The 23,808-nt window shown below is 54.1% G+C and overlaps 8 protein-coding genes across 8 annotated transcripts; 3 read left to right on the forward strand and 5 right to left on the reverse strand.

Annotated features, from left to right (window-relative positions):
• Positions 1-155: 155 nt before the first annotated feature.
• Positions 156-1,986, reverse strand: NUU61_008064 (dolichyl-P-Man:Man(7)GlcNAc(2)-PP-dolichol alpha-1,6-mannosyltransferase; the record flags this gene model as incomplete). Its single annotated transcript, XM_056658589.1, has 3 exons — positions 156-1,570; positions 1,629-1,904; positions 1,977-1,986. 3 exons carry the CDS (start codon positions 1,984-1,986, stop codon positions 156-158), a joined length of 1,701 nt encoding a protein of 566 aa, XP_056508882.1.
• A 118-nt stretch (positions 1,987-2,104) lies between these two features.
• Positions 2,105-2,650, forward strand: NUU61_008065 (YOS1 family protein; the record flags this gene model as incomplete). Its single annotated transcript, XM_056658590.1, has 4 exons — positions 2,105-2,138; positions 2,195-2,254; positions 2,346-2,456; positions 2,595-2,650. The coding sequence occupies 4 exons, from the start codon at positions 2,105-2,107 to the stop codon at positions 2,648-2,650; spliced, it is 261 nt and encodes an 86-aa protein (XP_056508883.1).
• Positions 2,651-3,885: 1,235 nt separating this feature from the next.
• Positions 3,886-6,270, reverse strand: creB (uncharacterized protein; the record flags this gene model as incomplete). The annotated part of the gene is made up of 1 exon (XM_056658591.1): positions 3,886-6,270. One exon carries the CDS (start codon positions 6,268-6,270, stop codon positions 3,886-3,888), a length of 2,385 nt encoding a protein of 794 aa, XP_056508884.1.
• Positions 6,271-8,326: 2,056 nt separating this feature from the next.
• Positions 8,327-10,189, forward strand: NUU61_008067 (histidine--tRNA ligase; the record flags this gene model as incomplete). The annotated part of the gene is made up of 2 exons (XM_056658592.1): positions 8,327-9,802; positions 9,887-10,189. The coding sequence occupies 2 exons, from the start codon at positions 8,327-8,329 to the stop codon at positions 10,187-10,189; spliced, it is 1,779 nt and encodes a 592-aa protein (XP_056508885.1).
• Positions 10,190-10,626: 437 nt separating this feature from the next.
• Positions 10,627-12,261, reverse strand: NUU61_008068 (putative ubiquinone biosynthesis monooxgenase (Coq6); the record flags this gene model as incomplete). Its single annotated transcript, XM_056658593.1, has 2 exons — positions 10,627-12,017; positions 12,093-12,261. The coding sequence occupies 2 exons, from the start codon at positions 12,259-12,261 to the stop codon at positions 10,627-10,629; spliced, it is 1,560 nt and encodes a 519-aa protein (XP_056508886.1).
• Positions 12,262-12,555: 294 nt separating this feature from the next.
• Positions 12,556-14,166, reverse strand: NUU61_008069 (sorting nexin-4; the record flags this gene model as incomplete). Its single annotated transcript, XM_056658594.1, has 2 exons — positions 12,556-13,749; positions 13,873-14,166. The coding sequence occupies 2 exons, from the start codon at positions 14,164-14,166 to the stop codon at positions 12,556-12,558; spliced, it is 1,488 nt and encodes a 495-aa protein (XP_056508887.1).
• A 451-nt stretch (positions 14,167-14,617) lies between these two features.
• kexB (kexin kexB) lies at positions 14,618-17,156 on the reverse strand (the record flags this gene model as incomplete). Its single annotated transcript, XM_056658595.1, has 2 exons — positions 14,618-15,353; positions 15,409-17,156. The coding sequence occupies 2 exons, from the start codon at positions 17,154-17,156 to the stop codon at positions 14,618-14,620; spliced, it is 2,484 nt and encodes an 827-aa protein (XP_056508888.1).
• A 1,443-nt stretch (positions 17,157-18,599) lies between these two features.
• On the forward strand, positions 18,600-22,799 carry NUU61_008071 (uncharacterized protein; the record flags this gene model as incomplete). The annotated part of the gene is made up of 6 exons (XM_056658596.1): positions 18,600-19,806; positions 19,874-20,670; positions 20,721-21,149; positions 21,206-21,331; positions 21,391-21,593; positions 21,668-22,799. The coding sequence occupies 6 exons, from the start codon at positions 18,600-18,602 to the stop codon at positions 22,797-22,799; spliced, it is 3,894 nt and encodes a 1,297-aa protein (XP_056508889.1).
• Between the last annotated feature and the right edge of the window lie 1,009 nt (positions 22,800-23,808).

Raw genomic sequence — 23,808 nt, forward strand, 5'->3', positions numbered from 1 at the left:
TTCTCTCCATATCAGCGTAGGGGAGTCTGTATCTACGGTTGAAGGTTGAACCAGTCCCGGAATTCAGTGTCTCAGTAGAGCCTTGAGTAATAGGAACTTAGAAGTACATTGTCTGTCTGCATTGACAGATTCTAAGAAACATCTATGAATATATCTCATATCCCCTTCACTCGCCGCAGCACCTTAATCTTCGGCCTCATCCGCACCTCAACCCACCACCCACGCAGCAAAACCTCGCGCACATATTCTCGCACTGCGTCAAACGTCTCCACTGCACGTCCACCACCTAGCATCTGTAAGACTTTACGCTCGACAACCCCAGTCGCAGGCGAGCCGGGCCTCAGAACGGACAGGCCGGCAAAACCATCGACTACGAGCACGGTCTCCCACTCCGAGCCTGGGAGTGCGTGTCGCAGACGAACTTCGTCGTTATCCCGGTAATTAGGATCCAAGGCAGCCTCGACGAGAACATAGTCGAAGCGGTCCCAGAAAGCGGGTGAAGACTTGACATGCTCGTCCTCGGTTTTGTCGTACGTCCATCCCGGTGCTTGGTCTTGCAGAAAACGGGTGATGCCTGTTTGACAAGCGAGGTTGCCGAGGTAAACGGAGACGTTGGTGGATGGAGGAAGGATGTTTGGGGAAGGGGAGTGGAAGTGATGGTTTTGCAGGGCAAATAGGGCCTGTGCGCCTGGATAGTTCGCCGCGGAGGCTGGAAGAAGAACCAAATTCGAGAGCAGGAACGCGGCGAGAGTAGATATTGCCAGGAGGTGAGATGCAGAGCGGGCGAAGAGGGAACGTGCACGGCGAGTCCACAGGTACGCGGCACCCAGGGCAGCGGCGGCAGTGAGGGGCGGCACACCATAGACGATAAACCGCCATTCCTTGTGAGGCTGGAAGCTGTACAGCGCGACGAAGGACAGAGACGGCACAAGCAGCGACGCCACAGGCTGCCGGGTAGCAGGCTGCCGGAGTGCAACGGGAATGGCGAGGAGGTAAATCAGTGGGTTGAGGAGAAGGCGCGGCAGCGCATTCACAAAATAAAAGAACCACGGCTCGGTGCCCCAGGCTGAGGACTGGCCAGAAACGACATTAAAGCGGAACGCCTCCAACTCGGGCCAAAGCGGGAACCGCTGCCAGAACTGGGAGTCGATCACGACGGTAGCTAGCACGGCGGTTCCGAGGCCAAGCAGGCCTGCAGACACGGCATCCGGGGAGAGCCGGATGCGGCGTGTCGCCAGCAGGAAGATCGTCTGCGTTGCCACGAGCAGCGCCAGCTCAGAGCGGAAGATCACTCCGGCGACAGTGAGCAGGAACAGCGCGCGACGGGCACGGCTGCGGTCTCGTGCGCTAGGAATAGGTTCTGGCAGAAGATACCGCATGGAGAGTGTCGTCAGCCCAAAGGCGAACATGTTCGACAGAGGTCGCGACGCGTAGTACAGGAGGTGGAACTGGCTACCCTGTAGGAGAATATACCAGACTGCCACCGGCTGGCCGAAGCTGCGCCGGAGGCCGTGGGCGTAGACGGCCAAGGCGAAGGCATTGAAAAGGCCCAGGATTGCGCGAGCTAATACTGTATAAGCTTGTGTATAGCGAAGTAATATTTTCCAACAAGAGGATTATTGATATACCTAAGATCTGCCCATTGATCCCTTCGTTCAACCATGCCACCGGCTGCGACAGCTTGGCGAGGACAGCGGCACCAATGGCCGTCCGGGGCACGGCCCCAGGAAAGGCGAAATGGTCATAACTGGCGCGCTGTAGCTCGAGGCTGCGAGGCAGACCATGGGCCAAGATATCTCGCACCGCTTGGATATGGAAGGACTCCTCGACCTTGGTGTATGGGGCGGCGAGGAGATGGAGAAGGATCAAGGCGGGGAAGAGGAGAGCGAGGACCGTTGATGCTGCTGATCAAATGAGCATGTTTGCCTTTTAATTATTGTGGTCGGAGAGGAGTGGGGAGGGAAGATAAAACTGACCATGTCTCATGGTGGCATCACAGGGGGAAGGTGTTTGGTCCGGGAGATCTGGCGCTTCCCGCACCTCTCTCACCTTATCAACATTCCCTCTCCTTCACATCTTTCCTAGCTCGCCTTCGCTCGCAACGATGTTCCTCTTCGGTCTCGGGAAGCTAGTCTACGGTGCGTGCCTGTATTTGCCTTGTGGTTCTCTGCAGAAATAGCTAATTCCTCTCTAGTTGTCATCCTCCTGGTGAACGCCATCGCTGTGCTCTCGGAGGACCGCTTCCTTGCGCGCAGTACGTTCCTCCCCTCGCAGGTTCCTGGACTGATCTCGAATGCCCCTCAAAGCCCAAAGAAAAGAATATCAATTCTAACTCCTGTAAACAGTTGGATGGGGCCGCACACAAGCTGAGCCGGGATTCGGCGCGACATACGATAGCACGAGCGTCAAGGCCAAGTCGGTCAACTTGATTGCCAGCGTGCGGACCGTGATGCGAAGTATGTATTTCCTGGACCAGATCCTTGCGTAACACCCCGACCAGAGAGGGCTGCCGAAGTCCCTCATCCTAAAAGCACCAAGCCAAACAAAAAGGTTTATTCTCGGTCACCGAGCTAACTGGTTGCCTGTCTCTACAGTACCCCTTATTGTCATCAACACGGTCATCATCATCTACGAGATCATTCTCGGCTAAGCCTCTACTCAAAACACACCCTCGCGTTTTTCTTTTTTCCTCCGAGTCGACTAGGATATTTGGCCGTGGTACCTCTGCGGAAACGATTCATGACGCACCTGTTCCGTCCCCTTTCGTCCTCATGTCATGTCTTGAAATGGACTTGAATTTATCCGGCGTAATGGCATTTTCTGTTGGGAGGACATCGTGCGAGTCCAAGCTGTTTTCACCACATCCTACCATCCTACGACTACACACGACACGATGTACACGAGCAAGCAGCATAACCTAAAGGGACTGGGGAAAGCAATTGAGCTGCGATGGTCTATCTGGCTATTAGCTCGCTGATATGGATCGCTTGGGCTACTCGGGCTAAGGTATGAATGCGTGGGTAGGACATACTGCAATCCATTTGATCGCATTATGCTCCTGTGTTATCTGGTCTTTTGGGGTTGCTTCGGGCTCTTCTCTGTACATATATATATACCCCCTTAGACACATCCACTCAAAATATGGGCCAGTTTCAAAAGCAGAATGGTTTTACAATTACCCCGGAAGAACAAACTAGAGAATTTTGTGCCATATATGGTCCCGTCGGGTTTCCATTTGGATATGACTAAATCGGCTACCGTATCCAGGCCGGCATGCAAGATAAGAATAACCGGCTATGTACGGCAACATAGAAATGAAGCAAAAGAATCGGAGCAACGAGCCAAGGACATGTGTGGAAATCCTTAGCAGCCTCCCCCAAGCACAGGGAAAGAGTTCAACCCGAGAGATAGAGATGTAAAAAAGAAATGCAAGGAAATAAGGATTCGCTCAGAAAACACAAGGGAAAAAAAACGCCTGGTAAACCCCGGTTGCCACGCTCGTCCGCAGAAAGAACAACCCCCCAAAACGCCGCCTTTGACGCCTGATCACTAGTGCAGGATCCCAGCAGCGAAAAATAAAAAGCAATATCATCAAGAAAGAAATTGGAGGAGAGGAAGCCAGGATCCGAGATCCGACAGAGTCTCTAAACAAGGACATGGTTGAGGAAATCTCCAGGATTGGAGATGTCACAAGAAGATGGAAGATGGCGCAGATCATAAGAACATGATAGTACATCCACGGAAGGAAAAGCTATGTGCAAAAGCAAGCCACGCTCATATGTGCATGATGGTAGAGGGGGTATCTCCGTGAAACTCGACTGGAAGCTGGTAGCCGAAAGGAAGGTAAAGATGAAAACAAAAACAAAATCTGTGGGCAGAACAGGCTCATGACTTCTTGAAACTGAGCGATCTCCACCGGTGAGTGTGTCCCGTCTTGCCGTTGTGATTGTAATGATTGTGATTGTGGTTTTGACGGTGGTCTTTGGTCACAGGCTCAGGTGCCCGTGAGGCCATCTTGGGATTGGAGAGCACCGGGTTGTCCTTGGGAGGCACCGGTGGCCGAATCAGCTCCGACTCCTTGGGCGGCACTTCAGGCATCGGCGATGCTGCCAACTCCGATGCTGACATCCGGGGCTCTTTGTCCTTGGTTAGACGCTGGCTCAGGCTGCGACTGCTTCTTTTGAAAATGTTGAAGTGAGATGACTTCTTTGGCGATCCATTCTCGGGGCCAATATCAAGTCCGTCGGCTTTGCTGAGCTCGATAGCCATCTTCATGTCCTCCGCTTCCCGCCGGTGCTGCTCGCGGTGCTGCTCCCGTTGCTGCAAGTCAAGTTCTTTGCGGCGAATCTTGTCGTGCTTATCCTTCTCTTTCTCCGCAGCACGCCGCTCTTTCTCTTCTCGAGCCTTGTCCTTCCGAGACTGAACGTCGCTCTTCCGCGGGCTCAGCTGTGGGGTCGGCTCATCGGGAATAGGTGGCAGAGGCGGTGCGGCGGCCGGTGGTGAAGAGTTATCAGGCTCCTGTGTTTCGGGGTGGGTGGACATCTGGGGAGCAGTCGGTGTTCGGTGGATAGGGGCAAGTCGATTGGGATCATCAGACGGTACCTGGGATGCGCTGTGCACATGGGCTAGGTGCGGAGACAATGGGACTCCGTTAGACTTTCCTGTCTCCCCCACATCAGAGTGTGCAGTGGCGGACGCCTGGTCTTCTTGTGCTTGTTCTTTCATGACTGCTTCGAGTGTTGTCTCCTGATAGAACAGGACATAGGCACACGCCAGACCTGGCTTGTCCCCAAAGAAATTGCGGACATAGTTCTTATCCACGGGCTCCACCAGCTCGTCGTCAAATAACAGCCACCCCCGGTCTTCCGTCTTGATGATGGCGACGTAGTGGCCATGATATGGGCCTCCGCCGATATGAACCACCACCGCATACAATTCATAAAGCCGATCTGGGTCTTCGGCATCATCTGTAGTGTTGAACAAGCGAAGGTGATAAGGGTAGACCACACGGTGGAACAGCTTCTGCAGTCGTTGTAGGTCTTCAGTGTACTTGAAGCGTTTGAGATGCAAGGCCAGTACGCGGGGTAGGCGTTTGATCTTCATACGCTTCTCAGCCTCTTGGAGGCCACCGCAGTTATCGCAGTGAAATTTGTTTCGCTCGCAAAGCATCTCCTCTGCGGAGAATTTGCGGAGACAAGATGTCACAGAAGAATGCTGCTCGAGGTCGACCGAGAGATCCAGAAACACCTCGTCTCGCTGGGAGACCTTCTCGCAAGTCAAACACTTAGTCTCTGACGTCAAAGTTCCCTCGAACAGCTCATGCACCCATCGCGTGGTGTTGGGGGATTTGGAGCCTGTGCTCGACGTGAGCATGCCCAGCGAGTCTGCACTCTCCGTCGGAGGCAGGGTCTTTTCCGTAAAAGTTTGCTTCGTCGCCTCCGTCTCGACATTCGACACGACTTCATTGAGCAGCATATTCAAAAACTCGTGTGCATCCTGATGCATGGCGGTTCGAAACATTTCGTGCTCGCGTCGCAACACATCCAGGAACTGCTGCGGTCGAACAACCCCGATTCGCGACTGGCTACCCACCACCGACTCGAAAATATCCTTCAGGGAAGTAAACAGCGATTCCGACATGCCATAACTGGTCGCGTTGTTCTTCGTCTCGAGAATCGGTAACGTCTGTAGGGCCACTTTCTTCTTGTATTCTGGCGAATCCTTGTCTTCTGGTTTCTGAGGTTGTGCGGGAGGGACGCCGGCTTGTCGCGACGAGGGCGAGGTGGCAGCAGCCTTCTGCTTGGCTGCTTGGGCCTCGGCCTCCAGATGCGCATTCGGGTTCTGGTACCGCAGGTTGTTGGCGAGCGCGGCCTCGAGGCTCTCGACCGGAGTCCGCTGAGGGTAGTTGATCACGGCTTCACGAAAGGGAACGGAATAATAGAGACATTGTAAGATCGAGTTGCAGTAGCAGGTATTTCCATACTGTGAGATGCAGGCTCGGTCAGCACACCGTCCTCCCTCGCCCCGTACCGGGCACCGCCGACTCACGTTTTCCATGCCAAAAAACTTATCACTACCATCGCCCCGGATCGGGCCCATATCCCGTAACCTCTTCTCCAGTGGTGTCGGTTGGGGGGCCTGGAGATCTTTTTTGACGGGCGCCGGGGTCGTCGACGGGTTCTGGTTGGTTGACACCTGCACGAGAAAAGAGAGAGAAGGGTCAGTGTCGGTCCTAGACAGAATGGTCTCACGAAAGGACCGAGGGTACATCTGCTGTGTGACGGCAAGAAGGGATCACGGCTCGAGGGGATAAAAAAAGCCACGGGCGCTTACTTGTTGGCCCCGAGGGCTCTTCTGGAAGAGCCCCTTCATGATCGCTGGGTCTGAACGGTCGCACTTCGCAGCATTGAGTCAGGCGAAGAATCGAAGAGAGTTATCGGTCGGGGGACATGAGAGGGGAAGAAGGGAAGATTTGACAGATCGGAGTCGAATCAGGAACAGAGAGCGTCCGGGGAAGGCACTAGTTCGCGTTGAAACGGTCGGATCACATAAGGTTCGTGGGGCCCATGGGTGTGGGAAAGAGAGGCAAGGGGAAAAGTCAAGAACAAAGGAACAAAAGGAATATGAGTCTACCAGTAGACCAGGAAGGGAGGAGCAAAGTGGTTGACAAAGAGAGAGAGAGAGAAAGAGAAGAAGTGAGGGAGAGAGAGAGAGGGAGAGTAAGAGAATGGGGCGCAATCCGAGGAATAATAAAATAACAAACTGAGAATAATAGCCGACTGATCGCAATTCGCTAATAATTGCAATAATTATAATTATAATTATACCAATACCAATACCACCTCTCCCTAGGCTTCTACGAGATGATCCCAGATATCCCAGATACTAAACATCCAGCGCAGATGCAGCGAAACGTCCAGAAAAACGAGCCTCCGCATATCGTCGCCTGCCCCATCGGGTCTTAGCCGCGCTCGAGCCACGTGGAGACGGCCCAATCGCCGATTTTGTGACGTGGTGATAGTATAGAGATATAGATATTATGTAGATATAATAGAGATATTACACTGGAGAAGAGATATGAGAGACTCTATACAATATACCTACATTAATCCCAGGTTCTAGCACAGGTACATCGTGTACACAGTCCCTACCTAGGGACTGGAGGTACCCCGGAGCAGCCTTTTACCCGCGGGTGTCCCGGACACTAATCGGCCTCATTGGTTGGTCCATCCCTCCCAGTCTCCTCCCTTCACCATGGAAGAGCATCACTCCCCATCTTCGCTGGCCCATGAACTTTGAAAGTCCCGCTGTTTCCCGCAGTCATTGGCTGCCGTCCGCCGCTGCTCACGGGCCATGTGTCCGCCCCTCGCATGGCGTGGGACACCGGCCAATAAGTGTCTTCGTGGTGGAGAGAAGAATGGTGGCGGTGGAGTCCCAGCCTCAAGTCCTTGCTTGGGGTGAAAAGGACATCCAGATTCCCCTCAAAGAGAATAATGCCAATGCAAGGGAGACCCGGGTTCATCCTCCCGGCTCATGGGTGACCCGAGTTCCGAACCACATTTTGTGACCTCCTTGCGCGTTGAGTCCGAGAAACCTTGGAGAGTATGAACGACAATAATCACGATAAAAAAAAAGTAGCCTGGAGACATATCTACGTCTCATACCCAAAGGCTTGGGAGCGACGTCAGTCGAGTCTCGTCCATGCGGTGCCTTCCGAGACACTCCATCCGAGTGGGGGCGTCCATCGTGGGGCCCCTTGAAGTTCTGTAAAATGCCTCACCATCTGAATGACAGGAATGTCTGGAGATGCAGTAGGCGCAGTGATCGGGCATTTCATGTAACTCCTAATACCGTGTAGGATGACTGCTACTTTAAACACCCATGACCTACCGAAGCCATACCTGCACGTCGTCAATGCAAGTCCCGGTAGATCACCCGGCAGAGTGCAAGTGCTTGCCGAGAACAAGACAAAGTACCCAATCCCAACTTGAAGACTCAAGCCACTGAAGAGAAGCCTCAAATGATCCACTGGGAGGAACGGACCGTGACCATTGAAAGGGTCCGGTTTTGTGCGTCATTTGTCAATTCTCCTGTAGGGTCCTGCGATTTGCATCCATCTTGGGTGTTTCATGAGTAAATGGCGGCTATGACAGCATCCATAGCTACATGGGAGAGCGTAAGAGAAAGCACTTGAAGCTCAAAAGGTGACGAAGCAGCAAAGAAAACAACGATTAACCCGGTCCGGAAAAACTCCCCCGAAGCAGCAAGAAGGCCCGACGACACGCGCACTCAATTCCTTGCTCAGTCTGCTTCGTTCGTTTCGTTTATGACGTCCCTCGCTGCTTTGCGCTCTGCACGACGAGCGTTCCCCGGGTCCATTGTGGGCTATCGATTGAGTCGATCGAGTGCACGCCCGAGCCCTCGCGCGACCTCGAATCAAAATCCTCGTGCCCCCACCATCCCCCACCACTCATATCCCCGCCGCACTCACTTTTCCTCGTTCCATCATTCCGATCTGCACGCCATGCCCAAGGAAAAGAATTCCTTTAACCTCAAAACCCCCAAGGGGACCAAGGATTGGTCCGGGTCCGACGCCCTCCTCCGAGACCGCATCTTCACCACCATCGCCGATGTCTTCAAGCGTCACGGCGGCACGGCGCTGGACACCCCCGTCTTTGAGCTGCGCGAGATCCTGGCCGGCAAATATGGCGAGGACTCGAAACTCATCTACGACCTCCAGGACCAGGGCGGCGAGATTTGCTCGCTGCGCTACGACTTGACGGTTCCCTTTGCGCGCTGGCTCGCCATGAACTCGGACGTCCGAAGCATCAAGCGTTATCACATCGCCAAGGTCTATCGCCGAGACCAGCCCGCCGTCAGCAAAGGCCGCATGCGCGAATTTTACCAGTGCGACTTCGATATCGCCGGTGCCTTCGACCCTATGGTCCCCGACGCCGAGATTTTGCGCATCGTCAGCGAAGTGTTTGAGGAGCTGGGGTGGAACGGCCGGTACACCATCAAGCTGAACCACCGCAAGATCCTGGACGGAGTCTTCGCGGTCTCCGGCGTGCCCGAGGAGAAGATCCGACCCATCTCGAGCGCAGTTGACAAACTGGATAAGATGCCGTGGGCGGACGTGCGTCGAGAAATGGTGGACGAGAAGGGCCTGGACGGCGCTGTAGCAGACCGTATCGAGACCTATGTCATGCACAAGGGCGGGCGTGAGCTGCTCGACTCGTTGCTGAAGGACGAGACCTTGACCGCCAACGAATCCGCCAAGGCTGGTTTGGAGGACATGGCTCGCATGATGGATTATTTGGAGGCTTTCGACGTGCTGGACAAGATCTCGTTTGACATGTCACTGGCACGTGGACTGGACTACTACACGGGTGTGATCTACGAAGTCGTTACCGAAGGCTCGGCACCCACGGCGCAGACGGCTGCCCCGGAGGCCCAGAAACTGCAAAAGTCCGGCAAAAAGGACAAGTCCAAGAACCTTGAGGACGAGGACCGATCCAATGACCCCACGCTCGGTGTGGGCAGTATCGCCGCCGGCGGCCGCTACGATAACCTGGTCGGCATGTTCCTACCCAAGGCGCAGATCCCCTGTGTCGGCATCTCATTCGGTGTCGACCGTATCTTCTCCATCACCAAGGCTCGTCTCGAGCGGGAGCAAAGCTCTGAATCCCTGCGCAGCAGCGAGGTGGACGCCTATGTCATGGCATTCGGTGGCAAGGGCTTCAACGGCATGCTGAAAGAGCGCATGGAAGTATGCCAGAAGTTGTGGAGTGCTGGTGTCAAGGTAAGCCCCATTAATTCTCATCCTTTCCCCCTTCCTCCTTTTGTGTAAGCAGCGCTCTTGCTGACTTTTTCTTCTTTTTTTCAGGCTGAATTCTCCTATAAGCTGAAGCCTAAACTCCCTCAGCAATTCAAAGCCGCCGAACAAGGCGGCATCCCCTTCGGCATCATCCTCGGCGAGGAAGAGCTGGCCGCTGGCAAAGTCCGCATCAAGGAGATGGGTCTGCCCGACGGCCACCCCGAGAAGGAGGGCGTCGAAGTCCCGCTGGCCTCGCTCGTCTCGGAGCTGCAGTCCCGTCTTGCCCGCAAACAGGCCGGCGCCGTGTCGAGTCTGGCGGAGCAGTTCCAGGACGTGCAGGTTGCTCCAAAGACCGAGGATGCAGGTGTTTGAGCGTATTCTATTCTGTTATGTTTTTCCCTTTTGTTTCATTTTTTTTTCTTTTTGGTCGGAAAATACATAGATTTCTGTTTTGCATGCAGCGGACGGGTCAATCAAAATAAGGGAAATATGTCTCCTTCTTTCACTCTATGAGTCTGGAGAAGACGAAAAGCGAGAAACTAGGGGAAAAGGAAAGAAAGCAAAAATATCTGGGCTAGAGACAGTGGATTCGCCAATTCCCCCTATCCCTTATATCTTCATATCTGGGAACTGTCCTTTTCTTCATAATAGTAGAATCATAACCTCCATTATCAAATTCCTCTAGAAAGATGATGGATTATAGACTTATCAAAAGTGCGCTGTTAAGATATCCGAGGAAACTAGAGGTACAGTATAGACACAAGCAGCCCCGAACAGAACGCCAATCAGCAAAAAGAAAAGAACCCAAGCTAAGCCTCAGCATTCTTCATCAGGAACGACTTCACAAACGGCAAGCGGTCAATAGCATCGAGACCCAAGCTGCGAGCCCAGGTAACAGGACCTTGACCAGGGACAGAGTACATCTTATGCAGGAGATCGCAAGCGCCGCCGATCTTCGCATTGGGCAGGTAGCGCTCAGACGAGTAGCGCTCAAGGGTGAGAAGGTCGCCGACGTCCATGCCATGGGAGACCGCATAGGAGATGGTGCGGGCGAGGGCGGCGACATCGGCGAGGCCGAGGTTGAGGCCCTGACCGGCGAGCGGGTGGATGACATGGGCGGCGTCGCCGACGAGGGCAACGCGCGGCGAGACGTACTGAGCGGCGTGGCGGAAGCGGAGGGGGAACGAGGCGACGGTGCCTGGTTGCAGGGCTGTGGCGGAGGGAGGGATGTGTGAAGGGACCGGAGTGTGCTGGAGACGCCAGGCTAGCTCTGCTTCGTGCGGGGTGGTGGTGTCTTGCTGCTCGGTGCTGGAGGTGGGGAGAGGAGTGGGCGGGGAACCATCCATGCGCATCATGTAGGAGAGGTCGGTCATGGAGAGCCGGAAGGCGGCGTTTACCATGGCGAGGAAGGCTGCGGGAGAGAGTGACTTCAGGTACGCGGCGTGCTCGGGTGTCGTCGACCAGACCAGCGTGGCGTGGTTGTTTGGCAGCGGGAGCAGCGCAATCGGCCCGCCCAGTGTCGGCAGGAAGCGCTGGTACGCTGTGCGCAGATGGGCCGGGAAGGGGGTCGTGTCTGGGTCCGCAAGCGCAAGTGTCGCGACAACCCCGTGTCGGTTGTAGTCCCAGCCGTGGGTGGAGATGTCAGCGAAAGACCGCACGGGGCTGTTAATCCCGTCGGCACCCACCAGCAGTCTGGCCGCAATGCGGGAAGGCGCTTGCGCCGTCCCAGCAGGACCAGTTGGTTTGACCGAGAGAACAGGCCAGGCCGACAGGTCAGCGCCGTCAGGCTGGAGATCAGACCCGTTCTCGATGGAGGCGACTGTGGTGTTAGAAAAGAGCGACAGGTTCTCGTCACCCGACACAGCGATGCGCTTCAGCAAGGCGCGCACGAGATTTGCGTTCTCGGTCATGGTCGCAACAGTCCGCAAGTCCTCGAACGGCGATGTCTCCGCTGACCAGTCAAAGGATATTCGGGACCCGGTCTCGCCGTCCCATACCTGCATTTCCTGGTAGTCCTGCACACGGCCCGCATCTAGATGCCCCCAGGCGCCAATGCTGCGCAAGAACGACACCGACGAGGGGGTGAGGCTGCTGACGCGGTTCGAGAATTGGTTCGGCTCGAGATCCCAGGCTTGGGCTTTGCGGAGATCTTGAGTCTCAACAAGTGCGACCTTGAGCTTCGAGGTAGCGGGCGATGCACCTGTAGCAAAACAACTATATTAGCTATGGCTCCCCAAAAATTCCACGCATGGTACCATGTCCCCGCATGACATACGAAGTGCTGCCAATAGCCCTAGGCCGGCGGGCCCGCCTCCGACGCAGACAACGTCGTAGATGTCAGGAGATCCCAGCTGGGTCCCTAAACGTCGTCGGCCGGCCCCAATGCCATGCCGGCATGACGGACAGATGTATGGCCGCAGGGCGGCTCGAGAAAATGGACGCATTGTGTTTTGAAGTGGAATTGAAGAAGAAGCCGGGTGATTGCGAAGGACGGATATATACGTGCAAACAATGCAAACATCCACCGAGTACGAATGCCTCTATTCAGACATGCCCAGGACTAAGTAGAACCCTGAACATTCAAAATATCTCGTAGTTTTGGGAGTTGAGTAAACAAAGGAGGGCACCATCACCCGGGTTTACAACATATGACGCATAGCATTGCGGGTATGAAAGGCGGACAAAGTTAACTAAGGCAATCGGTCATCAACTGCTATACCAACTCCAACAGAAAAAGCCTATCGTGCGCCTGCAGCCACCGAGTCAGACTCGCGGCCAACGTCCGACTCGCCCTCCATCTCGGCGACAAATCGCTCCCATGTGGAGAGAACGCCCTGGTAGAATTCGATATGAGACTCAGCGAGAGAACCGAGAGAGTCGCGGAACTCGACGGCCTTGATACGTTCGAAGTCCGCTACCTCGCGTACGACTTCCTCGTCAAACATCTCCGAAGTGATTTTGGCTGATTCGACCTCTCGTGTGAGTTCGTCGATGCGGAGCTCGAGCTTCCGGACACGCTCGCGGCGCGATTGCTCATGGTCGACACCGCGCATGTCTTCCATTTTCGAGCGGATGAAGGAGGCCGGGGAGGAGGTGAGTGGATTAGAGGCATAATAAGCGGCAGGGTTCGCGGCGAGAGTGTCACGCTCGGCTACGGCCTTATTGCGGTAGTCGACCAGGGCCTCGAAATCGAGCTGCTTTTGTTCACGGGTCTTGAGGAGCGTCTTCAGTGACAGAATATACGCCTCCATGTCCCGCAGTGAACCCAGGTAGTTTTGGTCCGTGTGATCTTTCAAATCGCGCACGCCTCGTGCGGTCTCCTCCACCGACGCCGCGAACACTTGTAATGGCATCTCGACGGCCGGTTCCAACGGAACGAGCTTACGAAACTGTGTCGCGAGCTCCGTGTAGTCCGTCTCGAGATCTGATTCGCGCCGCGCAACCCGTGCCACAGTCTTCTCCACATGCGACAGATCTTCATCCAGTTTATCTGCCTTCTCTCGCACTTCGATAAACCGGCGGTCTGGCTTGTGCACTTTAGTAAACGCATTGACAAATGTATCGGTAAAATTATCGAAGATCCCCGATGCCCCCGCCGCTTCCGAAGTGGTACTTGTCGACCCGCGCGATGAGTGCAGTCGCATATGTGCGTTCCAGTCGGCCGACTCCAAGAAGATAGTGAGCAACGGCGCGCGCCGAAGCACCGGGTGCAGCGACAGCCGCTTCAGAAACCGATGCAGCGACCATGCTCGTCGTGTTGTAAACTCCGGCCCGAACCGGTCTCCCCGCACGTATTCCATCTTGTGCTTGTCTGGCAGCGGCGGCACCGCGCATGCTGGGTATTCGCGGTAGAGAGTCTTGTATAGGAAATAGAAGTCGGTGAATCGCCGCCGCACATTAAAATCGGGCTTCTGAAATGACTTGAAATCGGTCTAGTGCACCACTGTGTCAGTCATGGCCAGGTTGGATCACATTTCGAGGACGAGGGATGGTGCCCAGGCAGCAATAGCACCCCGACTGGTCTCTGCCAACATCAAAAACAGGAGAGCACTGACATGCGTAGTAACCAGATACGAGACATATGCATCTTTCGTTCCATCGTTCTCCTTGAGGGGTGAGTCGACCCGGCACTCGAGGACCCCGTCCCCGATACCTGCCAGGTCGACGGCGTCGGCCAGCGAGCCGGCCTGGGGCTCTTCGTTGGCGGAGCTCATCCTTCGCTTGCCATTGGCATCATGATCAAATCCATGTGGTTCCTCTGCATCAGTGTCAGAGGTTGTGGGCCGAGAGACGTCGCTGTCAGGATCATGCTTCCAGGAGACGCTGTCGAAGTCGTCGTGTTGATCCATGGCGGGGGCAGTGTCGGTCAGCCGTGCTCATCCGGCAGTTGTTAAACCCAATAGCTAAGAGAAATTATGCGCAGGTAATACACTGAGGAACCAGAGGGGAGGACACCAAAAAAAGAGGTGGTGGGGAGGGGAGAGCGGAATCCAGATGATCGTCGGTTCCCCAGGGCGGAGTCCCCGAGGCGGCAACGTCGTCATCGCTTTCTTGGTCTGCCCTTGCGATGATTCTCAACAGGGACAGTTTTGACCTTACACGCGGAGACTCTGATTTTTGATCTCAAGTAGTAAGCACAGAATGCCTTGATTTTTCTATTCAAGGGCAGATTAGATATACATAGACCCAAAACCCCCTCTGGTAGCCTATCCCGTCTATCCCATGAATGCACAAATGCTCCTAAATAGCAATACGATAATAAAGTCCCACAACAAATGCCCTGGAACTGCCAGGATACAACTACTTTTCGGAGAGTAGACGGGTGTTCTGAGAGATATCGTGCTCCCCATCTTTCTCTCGAGTATTGGCTGCGCCATCCCCGTACGAGTCGTCATCATCGCTAAACATCTCCTCGTCACTTTCACCGGCGAACGCATTGTACAGCTCGCCACCGCGACGCTGGGACCGACCAGGGGCCCCGGTCATGGGATGCATCTCATCTTCATCCTCGATCATCTCAAACTCATAGTCATCTTGAGGGTTGGTGCGACGGTGCTTGTGTCGTTGCAGCTGGAAGTAAATACCCAAACCGATGAAAAAGACAATAATCATTGCCAAAGACGCGTAGATCCAGACCTGGGTGCGTTTCGAAGCGCCAAAACTGGGGAGATAAGAGGATATATAGTTGGAGGCGGCTGCGCTGGAGCTCGGGGAGGCGGCTGGGGTCGATTGATCCGCAGCAGGCTTCGTAGGCGTTGGCTGCCCAGGCTTCTCATTGACAGGCCGGTCATGGTGCTCATCTGGATTGGGGTGGCTTGTCTTAGTTGGTCCTGTCGCCACGGTGGTCGTAGCCACAGGGGCATCCTCGTAGGGGTGGTCATCATCGTGTAAGTCGGGCAACGGGTGAAGCGGCTGCTTAGATCCATCGATGGCCTCACCCCAGAGGTTGATCCGCCAATCAATGAAAGTACCTTGGTCATTATTGACCTCGGTATCTTTCACAATCACCGTCCATTCGCCTACAGGCGTTTCACCCCTGAATTGAGTTAGGGAGCAGAACACAAGGGTGAAGGCGACGTAAAGATACATACCAATGAGCAACCGACATGAACGTCCAGTCGACATATCCAGCATTCGCATTGTCTTCATCGCGGGTAACACTCAGATGACTGGTGGTTCCACCCGGACTGCGCATCTCGACACTAAGATCTCCGCGGCGAGTATGATTGACATTCATGGTGACCGTCACATGCTCCAGGCGAGCGAAGTTCGCCTTCTTGATTTGCTCGGCAGTCACGTTGATGCGACTGAGAAGCCCCTTGTCGCCCTGTGGGATTTCGCGGTGCACCCGAAGCCAAGGAGAATCATACCACGCCTGCGGTTTCACAAACTCCCATGACCGGGCGCGTGCGACCAACGAATAGGTGTCAACCTTCCCGAAACCCCAGTCGTGACTGAACTTTCGACCAGAAGAAGTGACTTGCCAACTTCCGTCATCCTCATTCACAGGGACCGCGGTTTCCACCATCAAATACTGAAGATCGCGCCAGGTCAGCTCTGGTCGCACGCTGAGCGCAAGTGCAACGGCGCCTGCAGCAAGTGGACCGGCCGCAGAAGTACCTCCGTGCATGGAATAGCACTTGTCGGAACCCACGTCGGTGGTGTGGATCGCATCACCAGATCCGCTGCTGTAAGCAACAACTAGCTGAGCGGAGCACGATTCCGAGTAACTAGGGTGGTTTCCCTCACGGTCAATAGCTCCAACCGTAATACTGTAGATGCTGTTGGTGTATCCATCGAAGTTGCAGTTGTCACCGGACATGGCGCCGTTGCCTGCCGCGAAAACAAAGATAGATCCCTTCCCCCCACGTCCCTTCTGCACACCGTTGACCATTGCTCGCTTGATCAAAACACCCGGTGCGTCCATGGTGGCGCCGTCATCGGGAGGGCCCCACGAGCAGGAGTAGATATCATTTTTCTGATAACCAAAGTTGATGGCCTCTGCTTCATGGACATCATCAATCGCCTTAGACAAGATGCGAATCCCGGCCACCTTGCTGTCAAACGCGACTCCGACACCGCAGACATTGTTCTTTGCTGCCGCAATCTCGCCTGCGCATCGAGTGCCATGCCTGTCATCCGAAAGTTCGGGACGGGGCTCGGGATCGTCGTCATTGAAGTCATAAGAGCCTTCCGCGAAGTAGTTGGACTTCAAATCTTTGCTGTCCATGTCCAATCCATCATCAATGACCGCAGTTATGATCCCCTTGCCGGTCACACCCTCCAGCCAAATCCCAGTCACGTTGAGGTCATGTTCCGGTCGCTCAACATTGTGCAGATGCCATTGTTCCTCGAATATCGGGTCGCTAATCCCCAGCGTTTTCATGACGTGCGCGCGGGCCTGTTCTGCCGCCTTATCATTGCGAGGGTTGCTCCGCGCTACGGCGGCGACCGGGGGCGGAGGAATGCGCTTCTTAAGCCGTTGCCTTGGAGCAAGCTTTTGCGACCACAGAATCCCATCCAGCGGATTCCTACTGGACCTTGATGTAATCTTATTGCCCGACCGCCGGCGCAGCTGTCTCTTGGCTCGCCAATCGTCCAACAGGGTATCCAAATGAGAGTTCTCGTCCCGCGGTAACGAGAAAGTGTGGTGATCGGTCAATTCTCCAATTTGGCCCTCATGGCGTGCACCCAAGACCTGTGCGACCTGAGAGGGAGGGATGGCAGGATCGAGGTGGAGGGCGAAGTAGTCGCGGGTATCGTGGGAGCGAGGACGGAGACTAGCAGAGACTGCGCCCACAAGACTCAGAACGATGGTAATGCCGCCCGCAATGCGCATGATGGACGATTCGGCGGATTAAGATGATGAGGGCCTCGTTCTCACGAGGAAACTGGGGTGGTCTGAAAGGCGACTGCCATGAACGGAACCGGCCCTTTGAATAGCAGATCGATCAAGGATGGATCAAATAAAACTGGAACCCAGAAGAACAAGTGTTGGGAATATTGCAAGATTAAAAGAAAGGGAGGTGGGCTTTTGCGGAGGAAGAGTCACCAGCCTCGAGGTCAGGGAGCAAAATAAGGAGGATCGTCGGTGTCCTTTGCACAGACACGCGAGCTTATTGAGGCACCTATTGACCCCCGAAACTGACCAGCAGAGAGGAGCCGAGGATTTTCGTGTCTCCCTTTGATCCCTCAAGACCACGTTGTGTCTCTGCTCTTTTCTCTCAGCCGTGAACGGGCGCTGAGGGAGGAGCTTACGTAGACGCAGGAGATCGCATTGGGGCCACATCGCCACTGGTTACGCGGTGTCCTTTGGGTACGGGTATGGGATTTCCACGGTTCCTTAGCAAGTGTTCGTTATTTCTTTTACAATTTCGAAGCATTCGACTACCTATATGCTTGGTTATATTGTATCTAGATCACCACTAGTCCAGGGCGAAATCATTCACAAGTTTCATGGAAGTAGATCCGATCGGGGCCACCCGCATTCTTCAAGTGTATCCTTGCATCGAAGTACAGATTGAATTAATCTATCAAGGTGGTTGATTCAAAAGAATAAGACCTCTGCAGTTCCCTGTATTGCCAAGGGTGTTGTATGTCTTCGAGTCTACTTGGATGCCTCTATACTCTACAATGGCGATGAACTATTTTTTTTCCCATAATTCCCCAGAAATAAAGCAACATAAATCTGCCTATAACATTCACCTAGTCATCTAATCATATACTAATAGCACTCTACTGCAACTGCCAGATCCAGCAAGGCAGTGATCGGGCCCCCGTGCGAAGGCTGGGGACACCAGCCACCGGGATATTCGCATGTATACAGCTTGTCTTTCCTCGATTCCCCTCCAATTTCTCTTTCTCTTTCTCTCTTCTTCGCTCCATCTACTTGCATTGTAATAATCTCTTTTCTCTCAATAATTCTTCCCCAAAACAATCCAGGGAATACGTGCGACACACCCCCCTGTCACCGCCGAACGACAATCCCCCGCCCTAAAGTACCTGGTCATTGGGGCGTCTGCAGTCGTGGATCAGCTCGGGCGATGCTGTGATCCTGCATTTAGGCATCAGGTTTGAGTCGCATCCAGGCCAGAGCGACGACTGCCCCCATAAGAAGACCCGAGACCAACGTATGTTTATTTCTATTCTGCTCCACTTTTTTGGGGGCTTCAATTGACAAGAGCAGTTTCAGCTGAGCACTTGCGTCACCGCAGTCGGTAACCCTTCTCTGCTCGCCTCGCTCCAGTCACCATTGGGCCGAAGAGAATCCAGAGCAAGTATAATGGCTGCGACAACCAAACGTGGACCATCCGAGATGGCGAATGGCCACGGTAATGCTACCCAGCCGTCGGGACAGACAGGGCGTTCTTTCTCAGCCCGAGCTCGCGATTTGCCTCCAGGCAACTTGAACTATACCGCTCGCAAGCCAGTTGCTCAAACCCCTCCGGGGCTTTCAGAAGAGTCCATACCACGAGGACCTCCGACTGGTGTATATCCCCCAGACCAGAACATGGCTATGCAGGAAAATGAGGAACCAACACCCTCACTCGAGGCACCGGCTAATCCGGACCAGACATTGCCCCCCACACGGTCGAGCACCAAGCATTCAACTCCCGAGTCGCGGCGAGACTGGGCGTCAGATCGATCACCTCTCCAGAAGCTCGAGGTGACGTTGGATGGCATTACCAAAGAGGAAAAACGCGCGCGAGTCCAGGAAGCAGAAATGCTACTCCGAGAACGGCTCGCACGCCAAAAGGCCGAACGAGAAAAAGCTGAGTTGAAAGCAACTGCTCGATCAGAGCCAGAGCAAAGCATGCAGACCGGGCATCGACCCGCTTCTGGCACAGCAAGAAGAAATGAGCAGGAACATCGCGTCCGCGGAGGTGCCACAAGAGGTGGTTCTGTCATGCCTCCCCAGCAACAGCCCAGAGGTGCCGCAGGTGCCGCAGTGCGTCACAGCAGAGCTGTTTCAACGAATCCTCAATATCCAGCCGTGCGTCGCCCCGAGGACCCGCAGTATGCACGCGCAGAAGCTGCCGTGCCACCATCAGCAAAGATGGACAATGTTGCCAGAAAATCGGTTATGATGAGTGGATCAGCAGCAGAACAGAGCCCCGTGGGGAACAATATCACACATGGTCGGGCAACATCTCAGTCAGGGCCGCCAAGGCCAGCACAGACAACTACTGCGTCAAATGCGGAGAGGATAGACAAGACCTCGCCCGCACCTCGAGCCGCCCAGGGTAGTGCTGAGTCCCAGTCCAAGCCGAAACGGCAGACCGTGTCTTTTAATGTGCCCCCGCCTACGCCCCCACCCATCTTTGATTGGAGAAATGCACCTATTGCACGACTCGAGGCGTCAGATTTCGACTTCCAGCACCTTGATATCAATCGCAGCAAAGCGTGGTGGGAAGGTGGTGGCACCACAAATCGCAGAAAGAGCAGGGCTCTCCCGAAAAACTACCAGAAGCCGGCCCAGAAACTCACAGGTAAGCATGCCCACCCTGATCTGATCACCAGAATCTTCGTGAAGTCATTTGATTAACACCCACCCAGGAGTCACCGAACACAAAAACTTCCAACCCCCGCTGTTCCTGAGATGCGGGCCCTTGCTACGATACACGGGTATCAAGCGAGTTCAGATCGATGGGGCTCACGGCCCTGTGGAAAAGGAGGTGTGGCGAGGGTCTATCCTGATTGTCACCAAAGATTCTCGCTCCTCTTATGACAATCCGCCCACATTGAGGCTTTTCTCTCAGCCAATGGATATCCTGCCGCCTCCACCTGCAGAAATCAGTGGCGAGGCTGGTATTCAATTGGCCCCCGAATATGTCGATCCAACAGCCGGTCTCATGAAAGTTGGTCGAGATGGGCGACCCCTTTACGTCAAACCCGTTGAGCATCTCGAAGAGGAAGTTGACTTGTCCTTTGTGGAGAACGACGACGGTATCTACGAGCTTTCGCCCAGTCTTGTCGATTACAGCAGTGAAGGGCCTAAACAACCCATCCCTTCCAACCGAATCCACTCCGTCGACGGTGAAACAGCGGAACTACACCGAGATATTCCCGGTGTTCGTCTGTATGTTGACGGCCCAAGAGATGTGACGTTCTGGAGGTTTAATCTCGAGATCGAACTGAGCGCAGAGCAGCAGCGAATTGCATACCGAATCAACCAAGGGCCCGCTCTAGGATTTTGGGTGCCGGCTATCGGCCAGTCCATGAACATCATGTTTCACAGCGGCAATGGCTTCAGTCCCTCTGTTGATTCTGACCGCGTTTGTGGTCCCGATCCGCTCTGGCGCGATGTCCTGAATGAGCATCAGACTCGACCATTCCATGTGATGATCGGGGAGGTGATCAGATATTCAATGACACCGTCATCACCGACTCAACCTTTTTCCAGGAATGGATGAAGATCAAGAACACTTCAGAGAGATACGGGGCACCCTTGACTCCTGAGTTCCGTGCTGAGCTGGAAGAGTTCTACCTTCGGCGCTATGCTCAGTGGTTCTCTCAGGGCCTCTTCTCGCTCGCCAACTCTCAGATCCCCATGGTCAATGTTTGGAATGATCATGAAATATTCGAGGGCTACGGCTCTTATCACGATGACTTCATGCAGAGCCTTGTGATCTCCGGCCTCGGGAAGATTGCGTTCAAGTATTATTTGCTGTTCCAACATCACAGTGTGCCTGATGAAACGGAGATGGACGAGCCCAGCTGGCTGCTGGGTGCTCATCCTGGCCCATATATCGAGCAAAGAAGCCGAAATCTTTTCATGTCTCTGGGTCACGGGGTGGCGTTCTTGGGCCTGGATTGCCGTACTGAACGAAAGGTGAGTGACGCCTACAAAAGTGGGGTTATCAAACTTGTACTAATAAGAGTTTGCAGAGCGACGAGGTACTCAGCGAAGAAACATGCGATTTAGTGTGGGATAGATGTCACCGAGAGATCATGAGGGGCGAGACAAAGCATTTGATTGTGCTTTCGAGTGTTCCAATCGCTTACCCTCGAATGGTATGTAATATGTCTAGAGTCTGTTTCTTTTGACCCCCGCTGATTCTAACTTCAAGCAGGCAATGGTCAAGAACTTCTTGAATAGTCGCAAATCACTCGGCAAGTCTGGGATGTTGGGTGGACTGGTCAACCGGTCTGGCGGCAATGTCGAGGTATTTGATGATCATTGGGCGGGCAAGCACTTAAAGTCTGAACGGACATGGTTGGTCGAGGATCTTCAGGACCTGGCGGCGGAGAAGTCTGTGCGAGTCACAATATTGAGGTAAGGCAAATCATCTTGCATTCCCAATGTTGGCCGAAAGGACCCGACATGAGCCAACACGATGCATTTACTAGTGGTGATGTTCATATGGCGGCCATTGGACAATTCTATTCGAACCCGAAATTGAATATCGCCAAGGATCGCGACTATCGATATATGCCAAACGTCATCTCCTCTGCCATCGCCGACCTCCCGGAGACAGAGTTGATCTCGGACATGCTCAACAAGCGGAACACGGTGCATCACATTGACTCGAACACTAACGAGGATGTCATTCCCATCTTCACCCAAGACGTGGACGGCAAGCCTCGAAACAACAAGCGGCTCCTCCCCCGACGGAACTGGTGCTCGATCCGAGAGTATCACCCCGGGTTCACGCCACCCGGCACGCCAGATTCGGCTACAGGACCCCCACCTGAACCACGCCCTGGTATGCTTCAACGGACCCTATCGCTGGGCCGCGGGGACAAGAGGCCGAACAGTAGTCGACCTGGCGGAGGGCTTCTCCGCCGACTCTCGACCCGCGGGGCACCCCCCACGAGAACTATGAGCTTCAACCAGGGAGAGAACGGTGTTGCCCCGAACCGACGATCAAGTATCGACGGACCCTTCCCGCCGCCCGAGAATGGGGACAGCTATTTCCGGGGGGCAGCAGCGCCGCCTCCACGGCCCGGCCCGTTCCACCGACGACCGACCAATCTCAGCGAGAAGACGGGCAAGCGATCAACGAAACAAGGCGACGACGGCGCAGGCGCCTACGTCGACCTGAAAAACGGGCTGGCCATCACCCTGAATCTGGAAATCAACCCACAGGAGCCATCAGGTGCCACGCTGCCCTACAAGCTGCTGGTACCCGTGCTGCGCTACCAGGGGGGTGATGACGACCCACCACCCACGCAGGTGGTCAAGGGCTGGCGGAAGTGGCTGAATATGCCGCGCCGAAAGAAGAGCACTGAGGGCGAGGATGATGCTAGTGATGACGATGATGACGAACTAGACGATGACCACGAGGACTATGACTTGATCAATAATACCCGCGCCAATGCAGCCCCGCCGATCCAGTATGAGGGATATCCGGGGAGTGAAGAGGAGGGTTCTGATGGCGAAGTGCCGCAGCGGCTGCCGCGTGAGGCCCTGGCTGGAGAGTCTCCGCCAGAGTCCGAGGAACCGGGCCGGCAGCGGAAGAAGTGGTTTGGAGTGATCTAATGTACAGTAGCAGCTTAGAGACTTGATTTTCATGGGAATATACGAGTTGGGTTTTTATCATGTTTAAGTCTAAAACTATGAAGAAAACCTGCTATAAGCTGCATGCTAAACAAAAATATCCAGACATCTCTTATGTCTACAGGTCTGTTAAGTACTACTGATCATGGTCATCTACCCGCTACTGGGGTACGGCATGTAGAGAAAAGTCTTATTATCTATATTTGACATATAGATAGCCATGTTACTGCTACCATCAGTATTCTTAATCCTTTCCCTAGTCCATTTTCAATGTTGCCAATCCCTTTTCTAACCCTTTATAGGTCCCTATTTCCCCCTTTCTTCTCTATATTTATCCTGATTGATTGAACCAAGGTCACTTGAGCATTCAAAATCAACTGGAAAATTATGTCGCTGCGGTCACATTCTTATATTATAAATATAGTTATTTCATACAGGGCTCAACCTCGGATCTACTTTATTATTGCTCACTGAGTAGAACTGAGCATCCGTATCTCTGAGCAGTTTGCTTAGTAGGCTACCCACTCATTGGTGCTAATTTCCTGCTTGAGGTTTAGATAGAATATAGAATAACAGACCTCCATACACCTCTGGCTTGGCTGCTACGTTAATCCACCTCCATTTCTGAAAGTCAATAAATTGGGGTCGATTGTGATGCCAGATATACATAGGGTGCCCGAGGTAAGGCTCCACATTTGTAGAGCCCAGGAACCCAGCAACCAGCCGTGTGGTATGGCTCTACTTAACATCATGGATGTAAATGATACATAAATACATATAGAGCAATATCACAATATCACAATATATCGGCCACTACCGAGCCGGGTGATCTGATGAATTACGTCAGCCTGGTCGAGACCAAGTCACGTGCACCCTGCTTAGCAACCGAGGGCCTCGACGCTGCCAACTGAATAATGCAAGTCGAAGAACCACGTACGCTGCAAATTACGGCATTTTCACAGAAGACTAGAGAAGCCAGCTGATTGCTCGG

Source organism: Penicillium alfredii (assembly GCF_028826965.1).
Source record: "Penicillium alfredii strain IBT 34128 chromosome Unknown utg000010l_segment0_segment0, whole genome shotgun sequence".
Taxonomy (NCBI): Eukaryota; Fungi; Ascomycota; class Eurotiomycetes; order Eurotiales; family Aspergillaceae; genus Penicillium; species Penicillium alfredii.